Source organism: Theobroma umbraticum, unplaced genomic scaffold, assembly GCF_002168275.2.
Source record: "Theobroma umbraticum cultivar Fairchild unplaced genomic scaffold, ASM216827v3 scaffold_4.1, whole genome shotgun sequence".
In the NCBI taxonomy this organism is placed as follows: Eukaryota; Viridiplantae; Streptophyta; class Magnoliopsida; order Malvales; family Malvaceae; genus Theobroma; species Theobroma umbraticum.
In genome coordinates, this window is record NW_018397258.1 from 4,894,141 (window position 1) to 4,920,168 (window position 26,028).

General features: G+C 32.8%; 4 protein-coding genes across 5 annotated transcripts in view; 3 read left to right on the top strand and 1 right to left on the bottom strand.

Annotated features, from left to right (window-relative positions):
* LOC110414495 (uncharacterized) overlaps positions 1-1,940 on the top strand; it is a 2,354-nt gene extending 414 nt beyond the window's left edge. The window contains 3 exon segments of the mRNA XM_021425720.2: positions 50-179; positions 711-994; positions 997-1,940. Coding sequence (XP_021281395.1) covers positions 50-179; positions 711-994; positions 997-1,712 — 1,130 coding nt within the window. The 3' untranslated portion in view covers positions 1,713-1,940.
* Positions 1,941-11,057: 9,117 nt separating this feature from the next.
* LOC110414503 (sucrose-phosphatase-like protein) lies at positions 11,058-12,717 on the top strand. The gene is made up of 5 exons (XM_089783046.1): positions 11,058-11,075; positions 11,143-11,208; positions 11,294-11,482; positions 11,681-11,986; positions 12,077-12,717. The coding sequence occupies exons 1-5, from the start codon at positions 11,058-11,060 to the stop codon at positions 12,371-12,373; spliced, it is 876 nt and encodes a 291-aa protein (XP_089639172.1). The 3' UTR covers positions 12,374-12,717.
* Positions 12,718-15,058: 2,341 nt separating this feature from the next.
* UNE5 (thioredoxin family protein) lies at positions 15,059-18,501 on the top strand. Its single transcript, XM_021425721.1, has 11 exons — positions 15,059-15,447; positions 15,879-15,963; positions 16,137-16,234; positions 16,352-16,407; positions 16,572-16,689; positions 16,937-16,964; positions 17,065-17,156; positions 17,250-17,406; positions 17,496-17,620; positions 17,714-17,813; positions 18,136-18,501. Exons 1-11 carry the CDS (start codon positions 15,296-15,298, stop codon positions 18,199-18,201), a joined length of 1,077 nt encoding a protein of 358 aa, XP_021281396.1. The 5' UTR covers positions 15,059-15,295; the 3' UTR covers positions 18,202-18,501.
* Positions 18,502-18,995: 494 nt separating this feature from the next.
* On the bottom strand, positions 18,996-21,399 carry LOC110414499 (pollen-specific LRR extensin-like protein). 2 transcript variants are annotated; one of them, XM_021425723.1, is made up of 3 exons: positions 21,082-21,399; positions 20,722-20,819; positions 18,996-19,907 (listed from the first exon to the last, which is right to left on the bottom strand). In XM_021425723.1, the coding sequence occupies exons 1-3, from the start codon at positions 21,205-21,207 to the stop codon at positions 19,343-19,345; spliced, it is 789 nt and encodes a 262-aa protein (XP_021281398.1). In that variant the 5' UTR covers positions 21,208-21,399; the 3' UTR covers positions 18,996-19,342. The 2 variants fall into 2 exon arrangements, with proteins under 2 accessions (XP_021281398.1, XP_021281399.1); XM_021425724.2 differs by having other exon boundaries at positions 21,087-21,398.
* Between the last annotated feature and the right edge of the window lie 4,629 nt (positions 21,400-26,028).

Consider the following 26,028-nt stretch of genomic DNA (forward strand, 5'->3'; position numbering starts at 1 on the left):
TTTTGGCTTTTGGGTTGTGTTTTGATTGTGTACGGTTTGGTATTTGAAGGATTACTGAGGTGTGGGAAGAGCTGCAGACTACGGTGGATTAACTACTTGAGAGCTGACTTGAAGAGGGGAAACATTACCGCCGAAGAGGAAGAACTCATCATTAATCTCCATGCTACTTTGGGGAATAGGTTAGTGCGACATTTCTTCTCCTCTACTCCCACCATACCCAAAAGAAAACAGAAACCAGAATATTAAAAAGTGAATAGTTATGAAAATAACATGGAGTATACAGTGATGGTAATAATTTTCTTGACTGAACATGTAGTCTTCTTGGTTACATATAACTCTCCTCTATCTTCCATGAATGAAAAAGTTCGTTCTAGCTGGCATCAATAATGGCTAACTTTTCGACTCTTTGTCGACTTTTGGTTCTTTCAGCTCTTTTCGACCATATACGCTATCTTTTTCAATCTATATCGCTCAGCTTTAAGCTCTCCTTCTTTATTTATACAGTTGGGAAAGACCTGACCTACACCAACAAAGACAGCAAACTTTTGATACGGCCTTTTACCTGCACAATTAATCAAGAGATTCCCTGCTTAAATTGTTTGTGTTTATAATCCATTTTCTATTGAAGTATATTATTTTGCTGGAATTTGTCATTTTCATTTTCGTACATGTTGTCGTGAAATTAATGGCATTGTTTTTGTCTCATGCAGGTGGTCTTTGATTGCTAGCCACTTACCAGGGAGAACAGACAACGAGATAAAGAATTACTGGAACTCTCATTTGAGTAGAAAAATCCATAGCTTTAGAAGGCCGTCCTGTCAAAGCTTGCCCGTGATCTTGGACATGACCAAGGTCGGTACTGCTAAGCGGAAAGGCCGTAGAACAAGTAGATGGGAAATGAAGAAAACCAAAAGCTACGGTACCCAGGAAGTTGCAGGTAGTTCTTCCCAGAAAACTGTGGAAAACGTTTTTGTTAATGAAGTTGTGCCATTGCCACCACTCCAATCTTAGAAAAAGAAACCTTGTCCACTACTGCCATAGAAGATCGCATGGCACTTGATCCATATGGAGAAGATAAGGAGAGAATGATCCCTGTTCGACCGAGTCCTGGTCAAGACACCGGAGAGGGAATGTTGGGGTCAAGCGAGGAGAGAGAGCGCCTGGTTTCTATGTCTAGCTCCGGTGAGGAAAGAACCATAGAGAATTCAATGCTATGCACTAGTGGTAACGCCGAGACAGAGACTGACGTAGCACCGTTTGAAAATATTGAAAGCGGTGGGATGCTATGTTTTAATGACATTATGGACAATGAATTGCTAGAACCAAATGGGGATTTGACCTTAAGAGAGTGGGGAGAGAACAAGGTCACTGTTAATATTGAGGAGAGAGAGAACAGTGGACTTTTGAGTCCAAATCAAACGGCTGCAAATAATGAGGAGATAGAGAGTGGAAACTTGACCTCTAACGTAGATTGTGGGGACTTAAATTCCTGTTCTTCAATAACCTCGTGCTTCGTCGATGAGTGTAGTATTGATAATAATCTTGATTGGGGCTGGGAGCGTTTAGTTCAAGGAAACGAGCTTTGGGATGAGAAAGAGTACATGCCATCATGGCTATGGGAGAGCGAAGCTGATGGGAAAGGAGAAAGACATAAATTGGAAGACAAGGAATTTGAGAGGCAAAATTCCTTGGTTGCTTGGCTTTTCTACTAATGCTCTCATCCCTCTGTTACAACCTTTTCCCTTTTTCATTTTTTTTGGTTTGTCCATTTAGATTTGACAGTGAGCTAGACTGTAGCAACAAATCTGTGTCGTTTTTTATTTTTTTTTTTGTGTTTTTGTTTGTCTCCTGAATCCTGATCATGCTCGTTTTTGTTTTCCTATTCCATTTTGTTTGTAACAAAATTGATAATGGAGAACATTAGTTCAAATAATTTTATCATCTCTTATTATATTTTGCGACCATATGTTAAAGGATAGATTTATCTCAAAACAGCCACTTATTTTGCAAAATTTTATCGGTGACCTTGGCCCTTTAGTTTGTATAACAAGTTTTGTTTCTTCCTAATAATACAAGGAGAAGAAGAAAGAAAACGAAACTAGCTTTTGTTCCATTGATATCGTAATTTTGAGGGGACATAAAGTAGTATTTCGTTTCTTCCGCAATAAAATTGCAGCATTTAAACTTTATAAAGGCAATTAATTAACTTCACCCAGCTAGGAGTGTACGGACCTCAAGAGTTGTAGAATGGCGTACAGCAACGTTGGGTTGATCAGCAGCCTAGCTAGCTGGCGGCTTGAAATTTGTTGTGCAGGCAGTGGTCCATGAGACTATTACTCCATCAGAGAGGGAGTGCAGTGTCATTGCATTCAAAAGTTAAGAAACCGACTTAATTAGAAAGTATTTTTTGCATTTAATTTGTTATACAAGTTGTATAAATAAGTGAAGATCAATTCCATACACTTGCATCGCCGAAGGAGAACATTAAGATCTTTTTTTTTTTCCATTTGGATATCTTAAATTATATATTAATTGATTTTGCAAATTTAACAAATTCGTACAATTCATTTTCAAAATATAATAACAGTTAAATACTGACGCCTTAATAAATTCAATTATTATAATCTACAGTTTTAGACACGTTTTAAAACTATAACAAATGTATCAAGACAAATAAATCGGCGACAATTAAATTTGACTTAATAACTTTATTTCTGCCTGACTTTTAACCGAGTAACGTTAGGGTAGTAGCTCTTCACCTCATGCCAGTCTTGCAATCCGGGCAAATTGGCAACATGTGTTAATCACTCCCCCTACGTAGTTGGCATAAGAGCAGCACAAATGTAATGGCGGAAGGATCCTACTTGCACGAGTTTGAAACAGAGACCTTAACTGCAAATACTAATGACCCGGCGTGTGTGTGGAGCCAGGGGCCATCCTCCGTGAATTAATTATGGGCAACCCCACTCGGCCGCTGCCGTTACTTTTGAACGACGTGACATATCTCCAACGAATTAAAGAATGAAAAATGGACGAATCCTTCCAACGGAACAGCAGTTCCCAACCCAACTGTACCTTTGACGGTCCATGAGTATCAAACATAATCTCCATCGATATGAATTATCATATATACGGCAACTATGAATAGAAGTTGAGCCTTTTTTTTTTTAATATTTGAGTTATATGTATTTCTTATTAAAAATTGGGGTTGAAATTTTTTTTATTAAAAAAACTTGAATAGAAGAATTTTACACCCCTTTAATATTTATTAGCACCTATCTGTCAAGCCGACAATGTTCTTGTCACGTGTACCTAGCACATGCATTAAATGTATAAAAGTTTAAAATAACAAAATTTATAAAAAACAAAAATCATTTACTAATAGTAGTATCATACAATAAAAAATTAAAATTAATTATAAATAATATATATTAAAATAAACAAAATAAAAATATTATATTGATCAATATAATTGAGAATTATATGATATAAATTGAAAACATATTTTAAAATTTAAACTTTTAATATATTATATATAATTTAAAATAATATATATCATATTAATTTATTAATTAAAACATTAAAAAAGTGAATTTAACTTTTTTATTTTTTTTGTCTAATATCCAAATCTTTGAAATTTAAAAAATACAAAATAAATGAATTTTTAATAATTAGATATTTAATAAAAATATTCAAAATATCTATCTATATCTTCTTCATTGTTTTTCTGAAAATACGCTACAATAAGCATATTGTGTCTGTGGATAAGTATGTGAGTTTGAATCAAAAGGCGAAGTAGTTGTTGGGAGTCCCAAGTCAGGCTCTATTTATACAACGAGGCATTTCAATGGCAGTGTTAAGTTTGTCAATTGCGCAAGATTAAAGAACAGTTTCTTTCCAAGAAAGTTCATATTGATTTCATTATTTCATTAAAATTCTAAACTGAAAAACCCAGCTACAGCTAGTACGTCTATAGTTGCTGGCGTTAGAGCCCCGCCTTTGTGTAGCGGGCAACACCAAGCAAGGGAGCCAGCCAGGTGTCTTTGCTCTTTCCATGGGATCAGGAGGGGAAGCATCGTCAATTTATCTGGAAGACAATTATACTTAACCTAACAAAAAACAAAACTCATCATCACGGATTCACGGGGCACTGTTATCTATCGCCTGTACAATTTCCTAAAAGATAGGTCACAGATAACCAGAGTCCCCAGGGCATGTGAGAAGAGGGACAGGTCTGCAACGGCTGCGTCTTCTTCTCCAAACCCCCAACTGGGAAAATCAGAAGGAAAAGAAAAATGTTCTAACTGGCTTCCGTATTCCCTAGGAAGAGAGATGATCTGTATTTCTCTGAAGATTATGATTAGATGGTGAACTGGCATCTCGAAGAGTTGAATGCGCTTGGACCGGTCTACTCTTCTCATTTATGTTAATCCGGCACAGTTTCCGGACCTGGCATGGGCCTTTGAATATTTAGCCGCCGAAGTTATCGCCTAGAGGACATTCACATTGATGCTACATTTCATTTCGTCTGTCAATGACGTGATCCTGAGGGATTAGTCTATGAATATTATATCAAGGCTCTGATTCTGAGGTTTTAAATTCCACCAAGTACCTAGTCATTCTCCTTTAGCTAGCATGGGCCGTTCCCATACGGAAGTAGGTTTTTTTGATGGTTTGAATGGAAACATAAAAAAATCAGAAAATGAAAATAAAAAATTTCATCTATTATTAAATAGAGTTTTTTCAAAAAAATAAAATTACTTTATTATTATAACTAACCTATGTTAAAATAAAAAGATAAATTTTAAAAGTGATGAACAACTTTATTTTTTCTCTCATTTTCTCTCTTTTTATTTTTCAATCAGAAATAATTTATTTTTATAAATAAACAGAATACACATCTCATTTTCTTTTACCCGATACTAATAAAAATATTTTCTTATTACTTCTTTTCACCCGTCTCTTTCGTCATCTCATCTTCCCACTCTACATAACGAAAGCCCAAGGTCACAGAGACGATGCAAGATGACAAAGTTGCAGAAGATTCGGAAGAAGGCTCCGGATTCTTTCTTTCCAGTAATATTCCCAAGGGATTTAGTCTCGCAAACTCATTTTTTCCTTATCAGAAAATTATTACCGCTAACGTGGACAATCCTTCACTGTTACTCATATTTTTTAACTATTTTTTAATTTACATTAGTTTTAGTTCTAATTACCATTCACTTATTAACACAAATAGTTTAAAACCAAAAATCTTCGAAGGGGTTCATTTGTAGAACACTGTACTCTCAGTACAGAGAGTACGGGCCAAACGAGCAATCTTTTTTATGTTCACATAAAAACTAATATAAATTTTTTTAAAAAAAACCTAATATTTTTATACTATCAATATATTATATTATTAATTATTATATCAATAGCATGTTATATAAAAAATAATTAATTCTAAATATTTAATTCTAAAAAAATAAAAGCTTTACTAAATATAATTAAAATTTAAAAATTATATAATTTTTTTAAATGTCATATCTTTCTTAGAGCTGTAAGATTTTTCCTTTAAACTTTTTCAACAATTATTATTCATAATTCATGAAAAACGTGTACATAAAATGAACCATAATTTTTGTCTCCACTACCGATGTTGACAATTAATAGATCATGACGAATCTTTGCGATGAGATTTTTAGACCAATCTTAAGAAAACAAAGTTATTACTATTAATCTTACCCACTACACAAAATCTTAAGAAATCAAGGACACCGTCATCATCGATGCATACAAACACGAGATACATTACCATAATCATGGCATATTTAACTCCGGCACCAATCTCTATCTTCTTGTTTCAAAAATAAAGTAAAAGGTCTAGAAGGTTGGGAACCATAAATGGAATTGTCGTCTCGTGTCGGGTTTGCAAATCTGACCGGTAGACGTAAAAAACTTAAAGAGTTATCATCAAACTTTTTTATCTAGATACAAGTAGTCATTTATTAAATTCAGTCTATCTGATAAAATTTTAAATTGATTTTAAGTTCATCGAAAAAATAATAAATTAATCTATGTTTTTTAGAGTTAAGTTCAAAAGTATGACTACGCATGATAAAGGATTAACATCTTTATAGCACCCATTTCACGAATGATACCACTTAATTATATGTTATTTTAAACCATTAATTTTATTCTCGTGTTTTCTTAATTATTGTTTATTTACTTTATTTTTTATTTTATTAAAATATTTTATTTAGTTTTACGACTGTGACATGCGCATGATGCAATTATAAAATACAATATAAAAAAATTTGAAAAATACCAAAGAAAACCTTTTATTGAGGATGTTTATTGAATTTGCCCATGGTGAGATCTAGAAATATTCTCTTACTTAGGAATTACCAGGGAAACTTACCTTCGCAAGTTGAACTAGTAAATCCCATCATCGGAGTAGTTGTTTGTAAGTAAAAATAATATTTTCGTTAATACAATCCAACTACAAGCAAAGCTTTCTATTGAAGATATCTTATAAAATCTCCTATCATACTGGTGGGACTCAGATATATCTTTTCACTTAAGAAATTATTTATAATTTGAGAAAAAAGAAAAGTGTTTATAGGAATGTATCTTTTTTATTTTAAACATATATTTAATTTTTTTTTCAATTCAAAAAATATATTTGATAAGTGGAAGAATAACATATTTATATATTTAAGATTTATTTTATTTTTTATTGATTTAGGATTCATAATACATAAATTTTAAAAAAATTTAAATTTATTTAAATATATAATTTTTTTTAGATATATCTCTCAAAATAAATCAATGGTCCCCTCCAAAGTCATATAATTGTCTTAAATTTTGATTTGTAAAATTATAACTTATTGATTTTTTTTAAACAAGTTATAAGCATCAAGATCTTTCCGTAAGTTTAAAATTTAACCAGTGTATTCTTCTAAAATTAAAAGATTTGCATAAATAATAGTATTTAAAGTTAATATGTTTGTAAAGTAAGAGGATTTCCTTTTATAGAATAATTTAATTAGTTAATCCTAGTTTTAATAAATACGTAAAATCCAAAAAGCTTTTCAAAACATTTCTAAATAACACTTTGATATCTTTTGTTTTAAAATGATATTTTTGACCTTTTAATGGTTAATACCGTTAGTCAATAGTTTAAAAAAAAAATCTAATACTACATAAATATTGTCTTAAAAAAATCTGTTCATTTTTCTTTTCAAAACTTAATAAAATTCAATATTTGACAAAAAAACACTTTAAACTTTTAATATATATAATAATCAATTTAAGATCTTTTTATGTCCATTTAAACCCTAATATTAAACAACAAATTTTTAATAAAAAAATTTTCAACAAAATTAATAACAATGAGTAAGAAATTAATCTCGACTTGACACCATTAAAATTGAAATTCCATCATTTAATAAAATATTTACCTTTAATACATTCTTATTAATGAAAAAAATTCTCAAATTGTTGGAGATATAAAAAGTGTGATATCAATAGATTTTACTTAAGTTTACAATTTTTAAGGTGGATAAAGCTTCAAATTTTCATGCATTCAAATCAAAATCTTTTAGTAGTTTTTGAGAGAGCCATAAATAGATATATTTTAAAAAGAGAATATGTTTAAATTAAAAAATAATATAAAGGATATTTATGTTTTAAAATATTTATGTAGGATTAGGCCTAATTTTTTTAAGCAGTTGACTAACGCGGTTAACACTCAAGAAACAAAAAACATCATTTTGAAATACGAAGAATTAAAAGTGTTCATTTAAAATATTTTGAGAAGGCTTTTTAGATTTAACTATTAATAAATAATGTAAAAACTTTACTATTAAAAGATAAAATGACAAGACATGTAAATTTTTAAGTAAAATTCGTGAAATTCATGATTAAAAATAGTTTGGTCTAAAAAAAAAAGTTTACATGAAGATTAACATTGAAAATCAAAATTAATATATACTCTAATTCTATAATATAAAAACTCATCAAATAGATTATTTTTATTAAATTTTTGAAAAATGCATCATGGTACATATTATTGATCTACAAATTGAGTTTTATCCATCTATCAATTTGTTTTCAAATTTTCTTTTTATATAACTGTTTTTATTAAGCATTTCACAGCATTAAAAAAATTAACATTAATTGAAAACAAGGCTTCACCAAGTAACCTCAATTGATAAAGAAATAAATAACAACAAAAACCAAAAACATGAATTGATAAAAAACAAAGACTTTTAACTAAACTGTTGCTTCCATTTTACCTCTATCATAATGATTTAGGGCTAATATTTTTTTTGTATAACATAATAATGTTTGCTTTAGTATCGCATTCTACATTAATTTTTTTATAAAAATATAAATGTGAAAATTTAGTTTATTTATTATATTTTGATTAAGTTACTATCTTATATTTTGTGATGATTTTATGTACCAAAAACCTTTCATTATATATCTTTTAAAGAAAATATATTGAGAATTTTGAAAATAATCATTTCCGTCTCAATTTTATAAACTAAGATAAAAACTGTATTGCCGCAAGGCTAAAAATGTTCTTTCGGGACACACGTATTCAATTATTCATTCATAATTTAGTATTTCTTAAATTTAAAACAATGTAAAAATATATTATTATAGGGTAAATTACTGAAAAAAATATGTTATGGTTTGAGATAAAATAAATTTGTCTTTTAAAATTTAAAAATTGACACTTAGTTATCTTATATTTATTTTTTTACTTTTCTATTTAAAACTGTTTATTATATTTTAAAAAGTTTTCAAGTTTCTTTTGCTTTTAGTTTATTATTAGTATTAATTTTTTAAACAAGAGATATTTTAGTTCTTTTAGTTTTGGTGTCTATTTGGTCTGTTTTTTTTAAATTTATTTATCACTTAAAAATAAAAGTCGAATCAAATAAGATTTTGAAAAAGTTATTTAAAAAATAATTTTTATAAAGAAGTAAATTTTAAAAAAATTAAAGAAAAGTTCTATATAGGAGCTTTAACTTCTATTTTTTTAAAAAAAAAACATAATCAAATTTTTAAGAAATATCCTATCTCTAAATCGATCTCTCTATCATCTTTCTTTCCTTACAAATCACCATTCTCTAATACAAATTAGAATCTCATTCTCGTCTACTCCTTTACTAAAAACAAAATAGAAGTTCTAACAATTGAATGGTAAAATTTGAAATTTTTTTGTTTTTAGAAAGATTTAAGAAAAAAAAATTCAAAATTCAAAGCTGCATTAAAAAAATATTTAATTGTTTTTTCTCTTTTATACCAAAAGGAATTTTTATGGCAAATACCTCATTTTCTCTTTTCTCTTATTTCTTGGAGAATTGAAGTATTATGATTAGATTACTTGTTAGATCAATAAAAATCTAATATTACAAAGTTTGAGAACTCTTCAAATTTTGTATGACTTTATTTGATTTTAATATCTAAAATTGTATATAAATTTGAAATAGATTTATTTCGTTTTGATTAATTAGGTGATCAAATATGATATGAATATCTTTTGTAACAATTTTAACATAATGAGAACTTGTATAATTTATTTTACCAAACAGCTTTTAAAAATTATTATTTTTCTTAAGAGTTTTATAATAGTTTTTAAGCTAAAAAGATTAAGTCAAACAAGCTTTATTATATAAGAAAATTCTAATAAAAAAACAAATAATAGAATATAAAATTTTAATTTTTTTAAAAAAATTTATTTTGCTTCAAATTAGATGATATTTTTTTATTTATCTATTATTTTATTCATTAATTATAAATTTTTTAAATTTCACAAACAAGCTAAAAAATTGAAATGTATTCTCATCGAGTATAGAATTATTATTTTTTATTTTCGTTTAAAAATTTTAAATTATATATATGAAATTAAAATATTATCACCAATAGTTATCAATTACTTTATTAAACTTTTAAAAAATAGCTTAATGAATACGTGCAATTCTGTTTTGGTTATTTCCGTGCCCTCAAGCTGTCCGGAGTCATCAAGCGCTCGTTTCTTACTGGCAAGCGCGCGGCAGAAAGCTGAGTGGCAATGATTAGGTGCAGACTTCGAGCTTCTCTCTACCATCAATTGACCGGTAAGTATTCTTCTACTACTTTGGGGCTTTCCTTTTCACTCCCAAATGATGAAACTGACACATGCTGAATTTTTTCCAAGGTGACAATGGCATTGTTTCAGGAAGGAAAATGATTATGCCTTTTACCAGGCAAGTTTCGCAGTCTATTTTTATACGAGTTTGTTTGTTATGTATTTTTATGGTGCTTTATCAATTTAGCCGCTTTAATGCTGTAAATTTCTTTGATATGGTGCAAATTGACTGATTAATACAAAAGGGTTTCTGCTTTCACACGTAATTATCAACATTGTCTGTTTTGAGGCAGCTTTGTATATCTGATTCTTGATAATAACTTGTGGCTTGTTTGTTAAGTTTAATACCATGATGGGTAATGATGAAGTGGATAAAATATTTGACTAAAAATAATTTGTGGGTAATTCTATTAAGGGTTTACCATTTTAGTAAGTGGAGTTATATCTTGCTGGCAATTTGGAATTATTAACTAGGATTAATATTGGGTTGATGCAACGATGGCTGCATTACCTTCTGACAGGAAGAAATACCTTTAGGTAACTCTCATGGTGTCATGAAGGAGGGTGACAAAGCTTATTGTTGTTCATGATAAGAGTCGTTTTATGACATTGGATTGTTTCATAAAGTGAAAACAATAAGAAAGGAATAATAGACGAAACTTTTCATAAGGGAGTTCCAGGTCCTAATTTAGAGCTGCTCGTTGACATGCCTCGATTGCATTGGTTTTAGAATAGAATGTAGTTTCAAAGGTAATCTGTGCAGGAGTCTTTACACTTCATTGTGTATTATGTGCTTTCTATTCCATTAGCATAGTTTTTTTAATGTACTCATCTGTGCAGGAGTCATTTGAATTGATACTTGGTATTCTCAATCAGCATCATGCTCGTGTTTATCATCAACGCACTTTCTTGTCAATATTAGTCTTTTGGAATGTGTGAGTACGTTAAGGTATACGAGTTGCAATAATAAGCCCTGCCTTTTTTTGAAGCACTTGGGTTTGCTAACATTCGTGCAGCCTATTAAGAGCACAAGTGAACAGCTGTTTGCTCAATGCATTTTTCCCAAAAATCTGCACATTCAGGTAGTCCTTTTGGATTAAAATCTTAAGCAATTAACTGCATTCTATGCAAAGTAGATGTGACTCTGGAATTTATAAATTCTATTAGCACATAGTGTATGGGAGGTTATCTTACAAAAGAGTTTTCAGCAGCATCCAATCAAAAGGGTTTGAGAGCCTAAAGCGGCAATTGCATACTTCGACCGATGATGATGATTATTTTGTCGAATTAGGCTTACCAGTGGAAGGTGGAGGTGTGATTCCAAAACTGAAGACAGAAAAGCCTGAACCTTTTGGTGTAAGCATTCAAGGCAGTTCCTAAACTCCTTCCCACCCTTCTGTCCCTCTATGGCAGGTATGTCTTAGTGGCTGCATTTATGTTGGGTGTTTTCCTGTTGACGTCTCTCTACAAATAAATTTTCATGATTAGCTCTGGTTCCCAAGATGTCAAATGTGCTCTGACTTGAGTGTAGTCTAAAATCTCCATTTGACGTAGAGAATCAGTGGTACCAAAAGGAAACCCTATGTCTCATTTTCTAAGGCAGACAGCTGCCCTAGCATGAAGGATATATCACTAGAAGTGGGGAACTCTTCTCTAGTTCCTTCTCTAGACTTTGAGAACTGCAAAGATGAAGAATGTACCTTCAAGTTCAGAACTTCACGTTCTGTTATGATTAAGAATGTACCATCTATAATCAAGCTTCTCCAGTTGAAGGAGGCAATGTCAGTTTTTGGCAAGGTCTCAAAGGCTTCCAAGAGGTCAGTTCCAAATGGACTTGATTGTTGTGACATTGAAGTTAAGGTATTTCTCTTTCTTCACGTTATTATCTTTCCTTCCTCCTATGTCATCTCTTTTTGCATATGGTCACCTGGTAAGTATGTTTTTAGCCAGAAACTAACAAGTATTAATGTATGCTTTTCCAGAAATGTGGAATCAAGAAACACTGCACTATTAATTGGCAGTATAACATTAAAGAACTTCAGTCTCCCAATTTCCTTGCAGCACTCGTTAGAAACTGATACTATTACAATTAGCAACATCAGCTCAGAGACTGCAGATTCAGCAATACACTCTACATGCACATTATGTGGTCGTTTGGAGGGGCTGGTGAGGACAAAAGAGGATTTTGTGGATGCCATATTTAGTGTGAAGGGTGAGACAGACACAAAAAGTATAATAAACAAGTAAGAAATGTTCAGAGCAGCATATTGCTTATGTTGCATCTTGGTTAGAAGTCATGCTTATCTTCATAAATTTTGTCATATTTGGTTATAATCATGGTCATGCATGCCATGTCACACTTAAGGTAAGGTGGGAGTGGAACAAGTATGAAGACTTGAGTCAGTTATCTAACTGAATTGAAGTTGTTAATGAGCTTATTAGCGATTTTCTTCGTGGCAATTTTAGTCGTTTATTGAGCTTTGCTCTTGTTGCTTCTGTCTGTAAAATATTCTTCAGATGAAAAGGATAGTATGCATGCATGAGAACAATTTAGATTGTTTCGGTGGGGATCGGTAATTAAAGAGCCCATATTAGAAATGTGAAATTAAAAGAAAACTTTTTGTTCTTGAATTGATGGAGTGGTATCTCCTCTCCTTTGGAAAGGGATTTCCATTTGAGGTGGGAGGGCTTTGTTGTTATCAGGTCTGAATTAGAACTCAAGGTAGAAGATTCATTCATGTTCACGTTGTCTGATCAAAGGGCTCAAATTAGGTGAATACAAATAGAAATTTTCTTTGCAGATTTAAATCTCACGCTTCAAAGGCAACTTTTAAGCTAGCTGAATCCATAGAAGAAGATGCCTACAATTTGCCTTAATTAAGGAGTGTGTTTGATTTGCCCTTTCAAAGGAAAAAGTGTTTTTGATTTATTCATAAAATTATTGTTTTTTTTCTCATTAAAATAAATAAATTCTTATGATGTCAACCCATTCAATAGTAACAAAATATGTTGCTTTTGGTATTTGTTGGAAATATTATGGTATTCCATGAAATTGAGTCAAGAAAAATAATAATCCTTATTATTGTATATACTTTTGGTAGAACCTTTTTTTCCATGTACTCATTCTATACAGAGTACGTTGGAATCAGCTTTGCAATCAATTAAGATTGATTAAAACTTAGTTCTAGACATACAATCATAACATTCACGTTAAATGATTACAGGTTTTTATTCATCAATAAGGCATTAATTATAAAAGTTATAAATTTATTGGATGAAGTATATGAGATTAATATATCTTATAAAAAAATTGTAATGAGTTAGAATTATGAGATCTCTATGTATCAAAGTATAATATCTAAATGTTCTTGATTGATGTATTATTGAAACTGGACTTTAATGATACTTAAAGATTAGTGCATTCTATGTTTCTTACTTGGAAAGTAAGCAACTGATCTTATAGGTTAAAGTATAGTGATATTTGAAATTAGAATATAAGGGTTTGCTTCACAAACAAGTTTACTGAATATAACTCAACATGAGAAATGAATTTGGTGTTTCACTTTAGTGTTTATGCAAATATTTTCATATATTAGTTGTGTAAACACTCATTAGATTTAAAATAACAGGTTGTTTTATATGTGGAGTGCTATGTATTGGATCATATTCTTATGAGTTCTACTAAAAATGCTAAAACAGGATATGGTTGGTTATAGCATGAAGCATATGAAAGTAAATAAGTAGTTAAGAAAAGAATCATCAATCCAAGTGATTTAGAGACATATCTTAATATGTATTGGCTTGTTTAAGTTCTTAGTCAAGGCAACTTAGAGATTATTAAAAAGAGTTTCATAAGTTTCTATAAAGCTAATAATTTAACTTTAAAAACAAATATGAAGATCAATAAAAATAGATACTACATTATACTTTTATCATTTACAAAATATATGATGAGAGAATGAATTACATTGATAGATTATAAATTGAAAGGTTGTTAAAAGGCCTTTTGACTCTTCTAACAAGGTGGTCATAATAAGTTGAATTGTGAATTAAATTGAAAGTATAATGATTTTAAGTTGGACTTAAATCATACACTAAGTTTTCAACTTCTAAAGACTTGATTAAAATAGTTTAATTAGGGTTTAGGATAAATATTATAATTAGTTATAATATTAAAATCACCCTCGAGGCTGACGATGTTGTTCCAGCATCGACTGAGTTGTAAATTCCAAGCAGCAATTATTGGAACGAGTTGATTAGAATTACGTATCAAATCCACTGGTTCTGATATTTTGACAGCTTTCTTAAGGAAATCTTTCATAGCAATGGTCATTGGAAGATGTCTTTTTTCGTTTTTTGCAGTGTAGATCTTGTTGATCAGAGTTAAGCACATGGTGCAAGCAATGGGCTTTGGTTGCAGACTCCTTTGTGCAGTGGAGGCTCCTTCCTAAGTTGGGAAAACCCAAGGAAAAAAGAAGCCCACTTTTGTTGGCGCAATAATCGAAGGACCTCCTTTATTCTAGTCATTGCCTTGAGGTTATGCTACTCTTGTAACATGAACTATTGAGCCTTTCAGAGTCAATTAATAATTTGATACGACAATGGTCAATTAGCCCAATCCACATTCACCTAATTGGGCCATTAAAAAAAATGAAAATAAAAATTGGGCTAAGCGGCTTCTAACTTCAATCCTAAGTCTTCCACGACAGCCGAGCCTATCACAGTATGCCATATCAACAGAAACACGTCACCGGCGTTCGCTTTACCGAAGTGCAAGGAAAATATCATATCCGCTAGGCATCCTGGTAAAAGAATGCGCCAACGAACTAATCACATTTTCAACGAATGAAATTATGCCACGTCATCGTTTAAGGTATAGAGTACGGTGTTCTTCTCTGCGCGTCCTTCCATTTTACTAACTCTTTCATCGTTCAAGAAGTCCAACGCTCAAAACCAAACAAGCCCACCTAAAAAATATCAGTATATGTTTTGAAAAAATTGATCTAGAAAATGATAAACTTTGATAAAGTAGAAAATTAAAAATTAGAAAGGGAGAAAATCGTACCCTTCTAAAAGTCTTCTCAAGCCTGGGAACAATAATAACAATAAATATCGAAACCTGGACGGGGGTGTGAAGAGTGAAGACAGAGGAAGCAAGAAACAAAAGAAATGGAGAAGTCTCAGATCTGGATAGCCTTTGGAACCTTGGCTTTGCTATTGGCATCAGCCTTGGCGGACGATGTCGTTGTACTAACCGAAGAAAACTTCGATAAGGAAGTTGGTCAAGACAGAGCAGCTCTCGTCGAGTTCTATGCTCCTTGGTAATAACTTTTCCATTGCTATCTCTATCTCTAGCGTTTTCATTTTTTTTTATTAGATTAGATTTATACTTTATCTTTACGGTCTTTCACACTCGATCTTCATTAATCGATCTTTAGATCTATGTTTATTTGATATTTGCTTATCAGGATCAAACTCTGTAGATAATTGAATTGCTGGTAAAGATGTTCTTTGACATTGCTTATTAGGAACAAACTTTGTAGATCATTCAATTGTTGCTAAATATGTTATTTTTAAGGCTTTTTTTTTTTCTCAAGAATGTGAATTTCGTATATGTGTTTTTCTTTTAAAAGGCATGTCAGTTCAGTGATCTCATTTCTGGCTATGGATTTAGAATAATCGGTTTTTCACTGGCAAAAAACTCTGTTCCAGCTAGTTATATTTGTAACATTATTGTTTTTTCCAACTGCAGGTGTGGTCACTGTAAGAAGCTAGCTCCCGAGTACGAGAAAGTTGGGGCAAGCTTTAAGAAGGCTAAGTCCATCTTGATTGGAAAGGTTAGTGATTTATATTGTTTGTATATGAGCTGTTGATTGGAAGATTTAAACTATTCATATCAAATTCATTTATGTTCTTTCTTGAATTGTGGAAATTTTGCTATGTTGAAGATTTTCTTGCAATTGCTATTGCTTTATTAGAAATGCTTTTCCCTTTTTTGATGTGGGTGTAGGTGGACTGTGATGAGCATAAGAGTTTATGCAGCAAATATGGTGTCCAAGGCTACCCAACTATTCAGTGGTTTCCTAAAGGCTCTTTGGAACCTAAAAAGTGAGTGAGTCTAATTTAACTTGTAGAAACATACCCCGGAAAAGTTTTGTTTTGTTTTGTTTTATGTTAAGTTTTATTGGCGATATCAATTTAGTAGATCAAAATTGTTTTATCTAGGTATGAAGGACCACGGACTGCAGAGTCCCTTGCTGAGTATGTGAACACTGAAGGAGGTAAAATTTCTCTTTTTTCTTTGTAGAAGTTTCTGCTTTGTGGTTGGTTAATCTAGGAAAATTGTATCTTGACTTCTTGCTTCTGTGTTTCCCAACGTGAACTTGCTGAACATAGATGCCCAAAAACCTCTAGAGATTTTCTAAGCCCGTGTATTATTTTGCAGGGACCAATGTGAAGATAGCCACATTACCATCTAATGTTGCAGTGCTAAATGCTGATAATTTTGATGAGATTGTCCTTGATGAGACCAAAGATGTGTTGGTTGAGTTTTATGCACCTTGGTAAGCATATGTGTCTATTTTATGTTGTTGGTATTATTATCATTTTGCAAAAGTAATGAAGGTTAGGGGCTTTTTCTAGTTCAGCTGTTGCAAATCTCCCTTAGGTGGGAGCTTTACATTTTAAGGACCTCATTTTATTGCATCTAAAATATTCTTATCTAGCAAGTTTTGTTGGTTTTCTTTTGCTTCCATCTGTTCTATTTAATGTGTTCTAAGTTGACCTAGATCTTGGTTCGTTTTCTGCCAGGTGTGGCCATTGCAAGAACCTTGCTCCTGTAAGCATCCATATCTTTGCTTTAAAAAGTAAGCATGGTAATTTTGGTTAAATGATCTATATTCTAACCCTTTGCTTTTTTTGTTTCTTTGCCCCTACAGACCTATGAAAAGGTAGCTACAGCATTTAAAATGGAAGAAGATGTAGTGATCGCTAATCTAGATGCTGACAAACACAAGGATCTAGCTGAAAAGTAAGTGTGAATTAACTCAGTTTCCTTTAGAAATGGTTTGTTAGCATTTATGGAAGGTATTGATGGATGTTAGGGCCTTTGCCTTAAGTGCAGGTATGGAGTAAGTGGGTATCCAACATTGAAATTCTTTCCAAAGGGCAACAAAGCTGGTGAAGACTACAACGGTGGCAGGGATCTAGATGACTTTGTTACTTTTATCAATGAGAAGTCTGGCACCAGTCGTGATGCTAAAGGGCAGCTAACTTCAAAGGTTAGTATTTCCTATTATTACTGTTGTACATCCTGTTTGTCATTATTGATACTTCTGTATGAGATAAATTTTCCTTCTTTTTTGCATAGGCCGGTATTTTGTCAAGTTTGGATGCATTGGTGAAGGAGTTTGTGGCTGCTAGCAATGATGACAAGAAAGCAGTCTTCTCTAAGATTGAAGAGGAAGTTGAGAAGCTCAAGGGTTCCACTCTGAGGTATTCGATCAGTTCCTTGTTTCCTGTTTGAGTTTTCTTTAGTCTAAAAGAACTGCTGTTCTATGTATAACTGTCTATGCTGCTTGTTGTCAGGTATGGAAAGATATACTTGAAAGCTGCTAAAAGCTGTTTGGAGAAAGGTGCTGATTATCCCAAGAAGGAAATTGAGCGGCTGCAGCGCATTCTGGACAAGGTAAGGATTTGCTGTTGGTAGCAATCAGAGCATCCTTAAGCTAATTTACATTTTGGTGGTTTGAAGATTATAATTAATTAATAGGATGTGCCCTGATGTCATTTTTGCCATCACTATGATATTTGACAGTAGGTTATTGAAGATTAAAATTCTAAAATCATGAGATTTTGATGGGTAATATGGAACTCATGTTAGTGCCACTTTGTAGGGGTGTTTATAACCTAATTAACTGCAGGAGCCGTACTTTACATTTTAAGCAACTGCTATAATGCTACTATTTGAGATTGTTCTATACTGAGTGTTTATTTGTCTTTTTGTGCAGTCAATAAGCCCCGCAAAAGCTGATGAATTCACGCTTAAGAAGAATGTCCTTTCCGCATTCGCATGAAATTGGTAGATCACTGTATTTCACTTGTCTGGTGCACCGGTGGGATTGGTTTTCCTCCCTGTGCGGGGATCTAGTATTTCACCCTGATTTTAATCTTGAGGGGATCTTTGAGCAGCAAACAGTTGGGCCTTGATTTGAATTAAGCACTTGCGTGCAGTAGTAGTTAAGAACTAGTTTTTTATGAGAACTACAACTTGCTAGAGCAGTGATTTTGTTCGGCACATCTTAATATTTACACCAGTGTTTTTCAGTGATACGACTTCCAATTGTTAAATTAAAACACACTTTTTAGAGGCTCTTTTTCTGCTTTCCCCTTTTGGCTGAATTCAAAACTTAAATGATAGCTCATTTGTATTTGATAAAGAGCAATTCATGATGGCCTCAGGTCAAAACTAAAGCTACTAGCTCAGATTAATTTTTTCTCTTTGCTAGACTCTAGGATTCAAGTCTTAAACAATCAAGCCTCTGATGTTTTCGGCCTAAGAAAAGCTCCAGCGCGTTGAGAGAGGCATCAGAGACTTAATTTGAGAGGCAGTGCAACTTCAATCTGATATTCTCTATCATCAACTAAGGACTTTACGTATGAGCACGGCCGTTCAATATGCCAGCCTCTTGAACAATCAAGACTTCCTAGGTTTATACAAAAAATTTTGAATAACATGTTCAAACAAGCTTGCATAAATTGACATTTAGCCCTACCTAAAAATGAATTCCAAGCCAGATTCTTGATCATTAATGTGAGACTCTGAAAATAAGTTTTGCTATAAAATTGGAATGGTATGCAAATCTAATGATACTTATCAAAGAGTTTTGGCAGATATTAAAGCATAACAAGATGTACACTGATTTACAAAGGGGGCTTTGGTCCAACAGAGAGTAAACAAATTATGCAGGGATACTTCTAGTGATGAAAAGTTCTGCCACATTACTGAAATAGCCTACTCTCTGTTCTGGACATAAGAACAGCAGATGCAAACTCATAGCTCTGATGCTGTTGATGATGAACCAAAAAATTATGGCTGTCCGACTCACTCTCTGCAAAATCTATTACAAGCTCCACAAATGGGTCCAATTCTACACTTAAAAAGTTATATCCAAAATGAGGTTGGAGCCAGTTTTCATCAGTCATTTCTCAAAGCATCTAATCCCTAGATTCATCCCCTTTCAAATTCATATTTGACACTCTGCAAGAATTATCTTGACTAAATTCAGGCTCTGAGATACCCAATGAAGAACACTCTTCAATCTGATATTCTCTATCATCAACTAAGGACTTCATGTACGAGCATGGCCGGTCCTCAACTTCAATATTAGGCACGTTCTCTTGGCCTGAACCAAATGGCAATTCAAATGATGACAGAGCAGAAGGCTGTGCTCTCATCTGTACAGAACGCAAGAGTGCCGCCCTCCTTAAGTCAGCAGAGTGGCAAATATCACTTGGTGAGGATGGGAACCGGCCCTCTGTATCTGAGCCTCTTTGGCGAGGCTGTGAACTAGCAACAGCACTGACATTCCCATGAGAAGGGTATGAACTAGTTGAAGGAGGGGAGCAGAAACCATTCAGTGGTCTTTGATACCTATACGGGGAAACAGGACTAGTGGGCAAGCTGTCAGAATGGGATAAGCAAGTGTTCATAGGCGTCTCACAAAATCTTGAGTCATCTGAATCTTCTGACATTGGTGAACATTGCCATGACATTTCGTCCCTGGAAAGATAACGAGGGTGAGTTTTCAAAGATGCAAAAACTTCTTCATATTGATTTGAAAATGTAGAAACAAATACTATACTGCCAAGGTAAGCCATAAGTAGACAAAACAGAGTAAAATATTGTTCACAATTAGTATTCTGGACATGCAAATGCCATACTGCTCATACAACTTCATCTGTCGCATAATTTCTTTCACTCAATAAATAGGTGCGTGAATTAAACAAAGATAACTTCGAAACATAATCCCACTTAGCAAACCTATGCAGCCCCTAAGCGAACTAACCTCCCATACAATGCAATCCATCTTTATCTCATAAAATTGAAAACAAGACCTTCAGATGATGCAACCCAGTTGCAGGCTACAATTGAAGGCAAGAATCACAAAGTAAACATCTTCAGCGTATTGTTAGATTGACAAACATCAACATTTTGTCCTACCTGGGAAGAAAACACTTGACAAATTACCACGAGGCAAAAGATAGATATTTACATTGTATTTCAAGCACCCCAGAACAGCTATTGGAAAATGTAGCGATCATACAGGATATACTCCACTATATCGATATCCAACAACAACCAGAAACAGCTATCTTCAAGTCATTGACTATGCCAATATTGACAAGCATCTATAATAAAGCTATGTAATTATTCCAAGGGTGAAATTATAAACATGAAAAAAACCAATTAGTCCCTCCACTCTTTCCTATATCTGGATTTGTTCTATAATACAGGGACTAAAATAGAAAGTCCCAAAATAAAATCAATAGAAACTAGTAATACTCAGTTGACTAAGCTTGAGACAACAACTAACCTGGAATAGAACATGCCTTCAGACCTAGCCGGAGATTCCATGAGATTTTCAGGAAGGGGGTCCCCAACAGTCAATCCATTCAAACTAGACGCCATTATCTGCCAAAAAAGATTTAATTTTTCGATAATTGAAGCCCTTTATTGCAAATATCTAAAATATATACCGTAACAAACAAATGCCTCGTGTAGATAGATAACAACTACCCCGACAAATTATCGTTGAAAGAAATAGAACATCGAACTTTCTACAATTTGGGTATCTCATCCAATTAAACTAAGATTAAAAAGTTGAAAATTTGACAATATGGGCATTAAGAAAACAATGAAAATAAAATAAAAAGAAAAGAAAAGAGGGAAGAACCTCACTGAGATAACGCTTGTGAGAGTGGAGATTGTCAAGATAAACCTCATCTTCGGGATCTCTGCTTCGTTTCGCGCTTGGGGATGACGTCGATGTTGTTGTTGACGAGCTCGATTCAGGACCCATTGCTTTTTTAGCTCTGAATTTCCTAATTCGCTTGGATTAAAATTGAATTAAAGATAGAAGCCAATTTAATATTGCTTTACAACGAGAAAGATTTGGGATCGAGACGTTGATCGAGATAAGATAATAAAGTGAAACAGCGATAATTTGGCTGGAGAGGTGATTGGCAAAGGACATCGAGGAGAAATACAAAGCTGCCCCGGGGGTGTAAGATAGAGATTATGTCATTTGTTGCAGCTCTTGACACGTGTTAGTCATTGAGTAATTTGATCACTTTTCCATCTGCATTTGGATTTTGCTTTGAGCCGGTGAAAATAATCGTCCCATTCCAGTAAAACGTTGTCTTAAATTTAGAAAATAAATTTGAAGTTTATAAATAATATTTTTTTAACTCAAAAAATATATTTATAGATGATAAAAAATTTATATTTATATATTTAAAATTTATTTTATTTTTTATTAATATAAAATATGTGATATTTTATCTAATCTAATTATATAATATTTTTATTGTATTGATTCTCTACTCATAAAAACAAGAAACTCTTATATTAGTCCGAATCTATATTAAGAACCTCTTATATTAATTTAAATTTATCTCGATTTTTATATCTCTTATGAAACCATATCAATGAAATTCCAAACCTTCTCTAATACTAAATGTCATTAATCATCTCGTATTGTTTTAAACTTTGAAGATAAAACTTAAGTAAGTATACAAATTATGGATCCATATTTTTTACTCAAAAAATATATCTAATAGGTGATTGAAATTATATATATATATATAAAATAAGTATGATATTTTTATTTTTAATATATTTTAATTTTAATTTTATTATTTGATAAGATATTCAAATTTAATAAGTATATGATTAATTTTTTAAATTATTATCTGTTACTCAAATATCTTAGATATTATTTGTAAAATATTCTACTAAAATAAATTTAAAATAAGTTTTTATGTATATTATTACTAAAAATTAAATTAACAAATTAAAATTAATTCATAAAAATTAAATTAAAATTTAAAATCATATTTAAAATAATTAATTAATTTTAGTATTATATTAATTATAAGGATCTTAATAAATAAAAATATACTATATATAACTAAATTTTAATATTTAAATAATTATTTATAATTTTATTTAATCAGATAGGATAATGCAATGCACTTAATTGTGAGATACCCATTAACATTTCTACCAGAAAATGTACAAATTCTTCGATAAATGGAAGCATTTTGTTTTCGTTTTTATGAAGCAGAAGAAACTATCACAATCTTATTTTCTTTTTCCTTTTTTTGAATTTGTAAATAAAATGACTTCTGTATTTTTTTAAAAAAAATCAAACTCTATTCTTTAAATAGAAAATTGTATATTGTTTATTTAATTAAATGTTTAAATAAACAAATTACTTAAATATTATTAATCTTTTAAAAAAATCATGAACCAAATTGTTATTGTTGATTTAATTTAATAATTTTTCATGTGATTTATTTTCATAAAAAAGTTGAATAGAAAAAACATAAAATTACTTGATTTTGGCTAAAAAGAAAGAAATGATGGAAGAAAGAGAAGTAAATAGTAATAGAGAAACTCTATCAAACACAATGCATAAAAGGATTTTTGGGTCTTCTTAAATCAAGTTCTTGAAATGGAGTCATGTTGGCGTGACAGTACCCATTTTTACCATTAGTTTTTCAGTTCGGTACATGCATTCCGCCCATTTTAACTGTGCAAACCATCAACTCAGCTCTGTAGCCAGTGGGGTTGCTATTTCAGCCAAAACTGACTGTAAAATGACGATAGAATCAAAACAATTGGGATGTGAATACGATCAAACGAAGCACAAGGTCCAAGAAGGAAAAGCCAAAGGTAAAAACCGGGTACTACGTAACATTAGAAAATAAGTGACGAGAATGACATGTCAACCTCAAAAGATGCACAAGACAAAAGTATGACTGGACTCCTCCTCCCTCCCCTCCCCTCTCCTCCTCAAAGGAAAAAAATATATATAAAAAAAAAAGGGTGCGAGGCAGAATTAAATGAGGCAAACTCTCACCATCACATTTATAAACCTGATCTGACAACAAGAAAAGCTCCCCTGGGTAATACTAAGTGACTGCCGTGTTGTCTTCATATCTGTGAAACAATGCTCCAGATTTCACCACAAAAATCAGATTTGATATATTTGGAAAAAGTTAACCCGGTGATGAGACCGTTTTTGTATGTTTTCAAGCTATCCCTTGAACTGTAATTTGGGCATGAACTTTGAACAGTGAGTCCGTGGTCGACGGAGCCGAAAAGGAAAAGAGGAACTGGGCCGCCTGGTGGGCTTTAAAACTGGGGTAGGCCGATCGCCAATTTAGAGTAACTTAGAGACTTAAAGTGGGGCATTAACTAACATAACCGTAGGTTGATGAAATGAATCCCAAAAAGCATAAACATGAAGTACTCCATGGCCCATGGCCATGGGGAATAGAAAAAGGAAAAAGAAAAGGTAAACCAAAATTGATGTTTGGATGCGTTTTGCAGTGCGAATCTCCCTAGTATGGTCCACGGTCGGCGCTATTGGCGAAAAAAATCTGATGTCACACTGCAAAGCCACTGAGGCAGGCAACAGCTTTCTCTCACAATAGCGTAGCTATACATACTGCCATGATCTCAACCTGAACAAAGCAATCGCTACTTAGCTTCAACGCCCAAAACCCACAATTTAGGAGCCTCGGACATCACTAATCCCTTGGCCTGTCCTTTGTCTAGTCTCAGATTTATTTGAGATGGAGCTGGGTCCCCCTTGAGATTCCATTAAGATACCTTTGGATTATGAGATCTATTCTCAGTCTTCAATGCTTCATAATTTTAATTGTCTTTTCACCAAAGAAGCGAAGGAGGGAGGAGCATTGCATTTACCCACCTTCATGCGAAGAAAAAACAGCCATTATCTTGCTAACAAGGTTTGGTTTGATCCATCACTTCATGCATCCGATGGTAAGTAAAATATCTTAGATTCCATTTATCGATGAGTCTTGGTTGATACTAAAATTGATTCAGATCATTTACCCTGAACATCTTTAAGTAAAAAAGAAATAACCATTATCTTGATCTTAGTGCCCATGTGCGTATCAGTACCTATGAGGCACTTTTCAGTAATCCCCATGTATGCAGAGAAGAATCTAAGCATTAGCAATCCAACTTGATATTCCTAAGAAGGAAAATCTGGTCCCAATCGCACATAAGGTTGGTCGGGAGGGGTTACATCATTTAACTCCGACCCGTCCATCAATCAATACAAGCAAATAGCAATGAAGTGGATGAGAAACACCTAAAAAAGGGTCACATACAAATTACAAAGCCTTTCACAATGAGGGTGGGTCATATCCTTATACCTAACCGAACACAAAGGTCGCCCCATGTGGGTCTAACGAGGTTTTACGAAAATTCAATCCTCGCCTTGACATGGATAATAACAGAGGATTACAGCTCACCTAACATTGAGAACACACCCCATGTGGGTCAGCTAATTCCGAGCTGCAGAACTGGTAGGTTCTTTGAAAAGATGCGATGGGGATGGGATATACTATTAATGATTCATAATCTTATAAACGTGCAGATGTTAGCCACCGCCCCCACATAATCCCCATTCTTTCCTTTCTAGCATTCAAGTACTTGCAGTTACAAGGACAAATCAAGCTTAGAATTCAAAGCTTTTTGTAAAGGAGAGAGTTGTGGTGAATACTAGACAAAAAATGGTCTACAGGGAATACCCCACACCAGATCATGAACTAAACCATCCTCAGGAATAATAATAATAATATATTAAATAAATATGAAATGAAAACATCCATTCCACAAAAACACTACATTATGAAAACTAGAAGACAAAATCTCCTACAGATGCCACGAGCATTTTACAGAGTCTCATGCATATGCAGCAGTCTGAGAAAAACGCAGGGGACTCAGATAGATGCTAAACAGTAACAAAAATAAAATTATTGCACGGCAAGGGAAGCCTCCTCCCAAAAAGTTTTACCATCACAAACAGTGATTACTCCTAAAAATTCACTACTCGCTATTGAAAAAAGGATGCTGCCAGGGCATAAATAAATCGGAAACACAGCAATTAATCAACTTTCGGGATTCAGATAATGCAAGGCAGCTGAAGAAGCTTAACAATGTTGACTAAAGCATACTAGCTTCTTTCTACTGTACAAAAATATTACAAGTAAAAGGCAAGAGGGCAACCTTAAACTTACAATAAAAATACATTAAACTGTATTTTATATTTAATATCCTCAATAACCCAAAAAGAAACTATACAAGAAAAAACAGGACCCTTTCTAAATCTGTCCTCCGTTTAACTACCTGGACGAGACTGGATTCAAACTCCTGGCGAGTCCGTTAAGTGCACCGTAACCTTTCGAACTGAACCCCAAGCACCCAAACAATCCTTGCCTGTAAGGCAAGTAAGTCCTCTTCTTCATTTCCTCAGCTTGAGCCCTGTTTGTAGTGTAGAGCAACTCGTGCGGCGACGGAGGCACCCGTCGTTTTGCTACCCCATTCGCTGGCTTTCCAGAACTCACTTTCTTACCCGCTCCTTGTTTGTTTTCCTTTTGTTTCTGTCTCGAAGGAGGTGGCTTTTCCTCTTGAATCTTCTTTTCTTTCGATGGAGAGAAAGAAATGGAGGTCCAAAACTTTTCCTTCCCATTTGCCCTCCCTTCACTTTTACTTCTATACAAAAGATCTTTTAAGAATATCCACTTTTTGGAGTTTCTGCCGGAAGATGAGGATCTTGATGAGGAGGCAGAACAAGACGGCG

Excerpts from the sequence above, each read along its gene's own strand:
- LOC110414503 (XM_089783046.1), top strand. Across the intron at positions 11,209-11,293 it reads CCAAAAATCTGCACATTCAG|CACATAGTGTATGGGAGGTT; the intron begins GTAGTCCTTTTG and ends AAATTCTATTAG. Across the intron at positions 11,987-12,076 it reads GTTGTGACATTGAAGTTAAG|AAACTAACAAGTATTAATGT; the intron begins GTATTTCTCTTT and ends GTTTTTAGCCAG.
- UNE5 (XM_021425721.1), top strand. The coding sequence starts at position 15,296 with ATGGAGAAGTCTCAGATCTGGATAGCCTTTGGAACCTTGGCTTTGCTA. Across the intron at positions 16,408-16,571 it reads GTATGTGAACACTGAAGGAG|GGACCAATGTGAAGATAGCC; the intron begins GTAAAATTTCTC and ends ATTATTTTGCAG. Across the intron at positions 17,157-17,249 it reads CACAAGGATCTAGCTGAAAA|GTATGGAGTAAGTGGGTATC; the intron begins GTAAGTGTGAAT and ends CCTTAAGTGCAG.
- LOC110414499 (XM_021425723.1), bottom strand. The coding sequence starts at position 21,207 with ATGGGTCCTGAATCGAGCTCGTCAACAACAACATCGACGTCATCCCCA. Across the intron at positions 20,820-21,081 it reads ACAAGCGTTATCTCAGTGAG|ATAATGGCGTCTAGTTTGAA; the intron begins GTTCTTCCCTCT and ends CTTTTTTGGCAG. Across the intron at positions 19,908-20,721 it reads GAAGGCATGTTCTATTCCAG|GGACGAAATGTCATGGCAAT; the intron begins GTTAGTTGTTGT and ends TTATCTTTCCAG.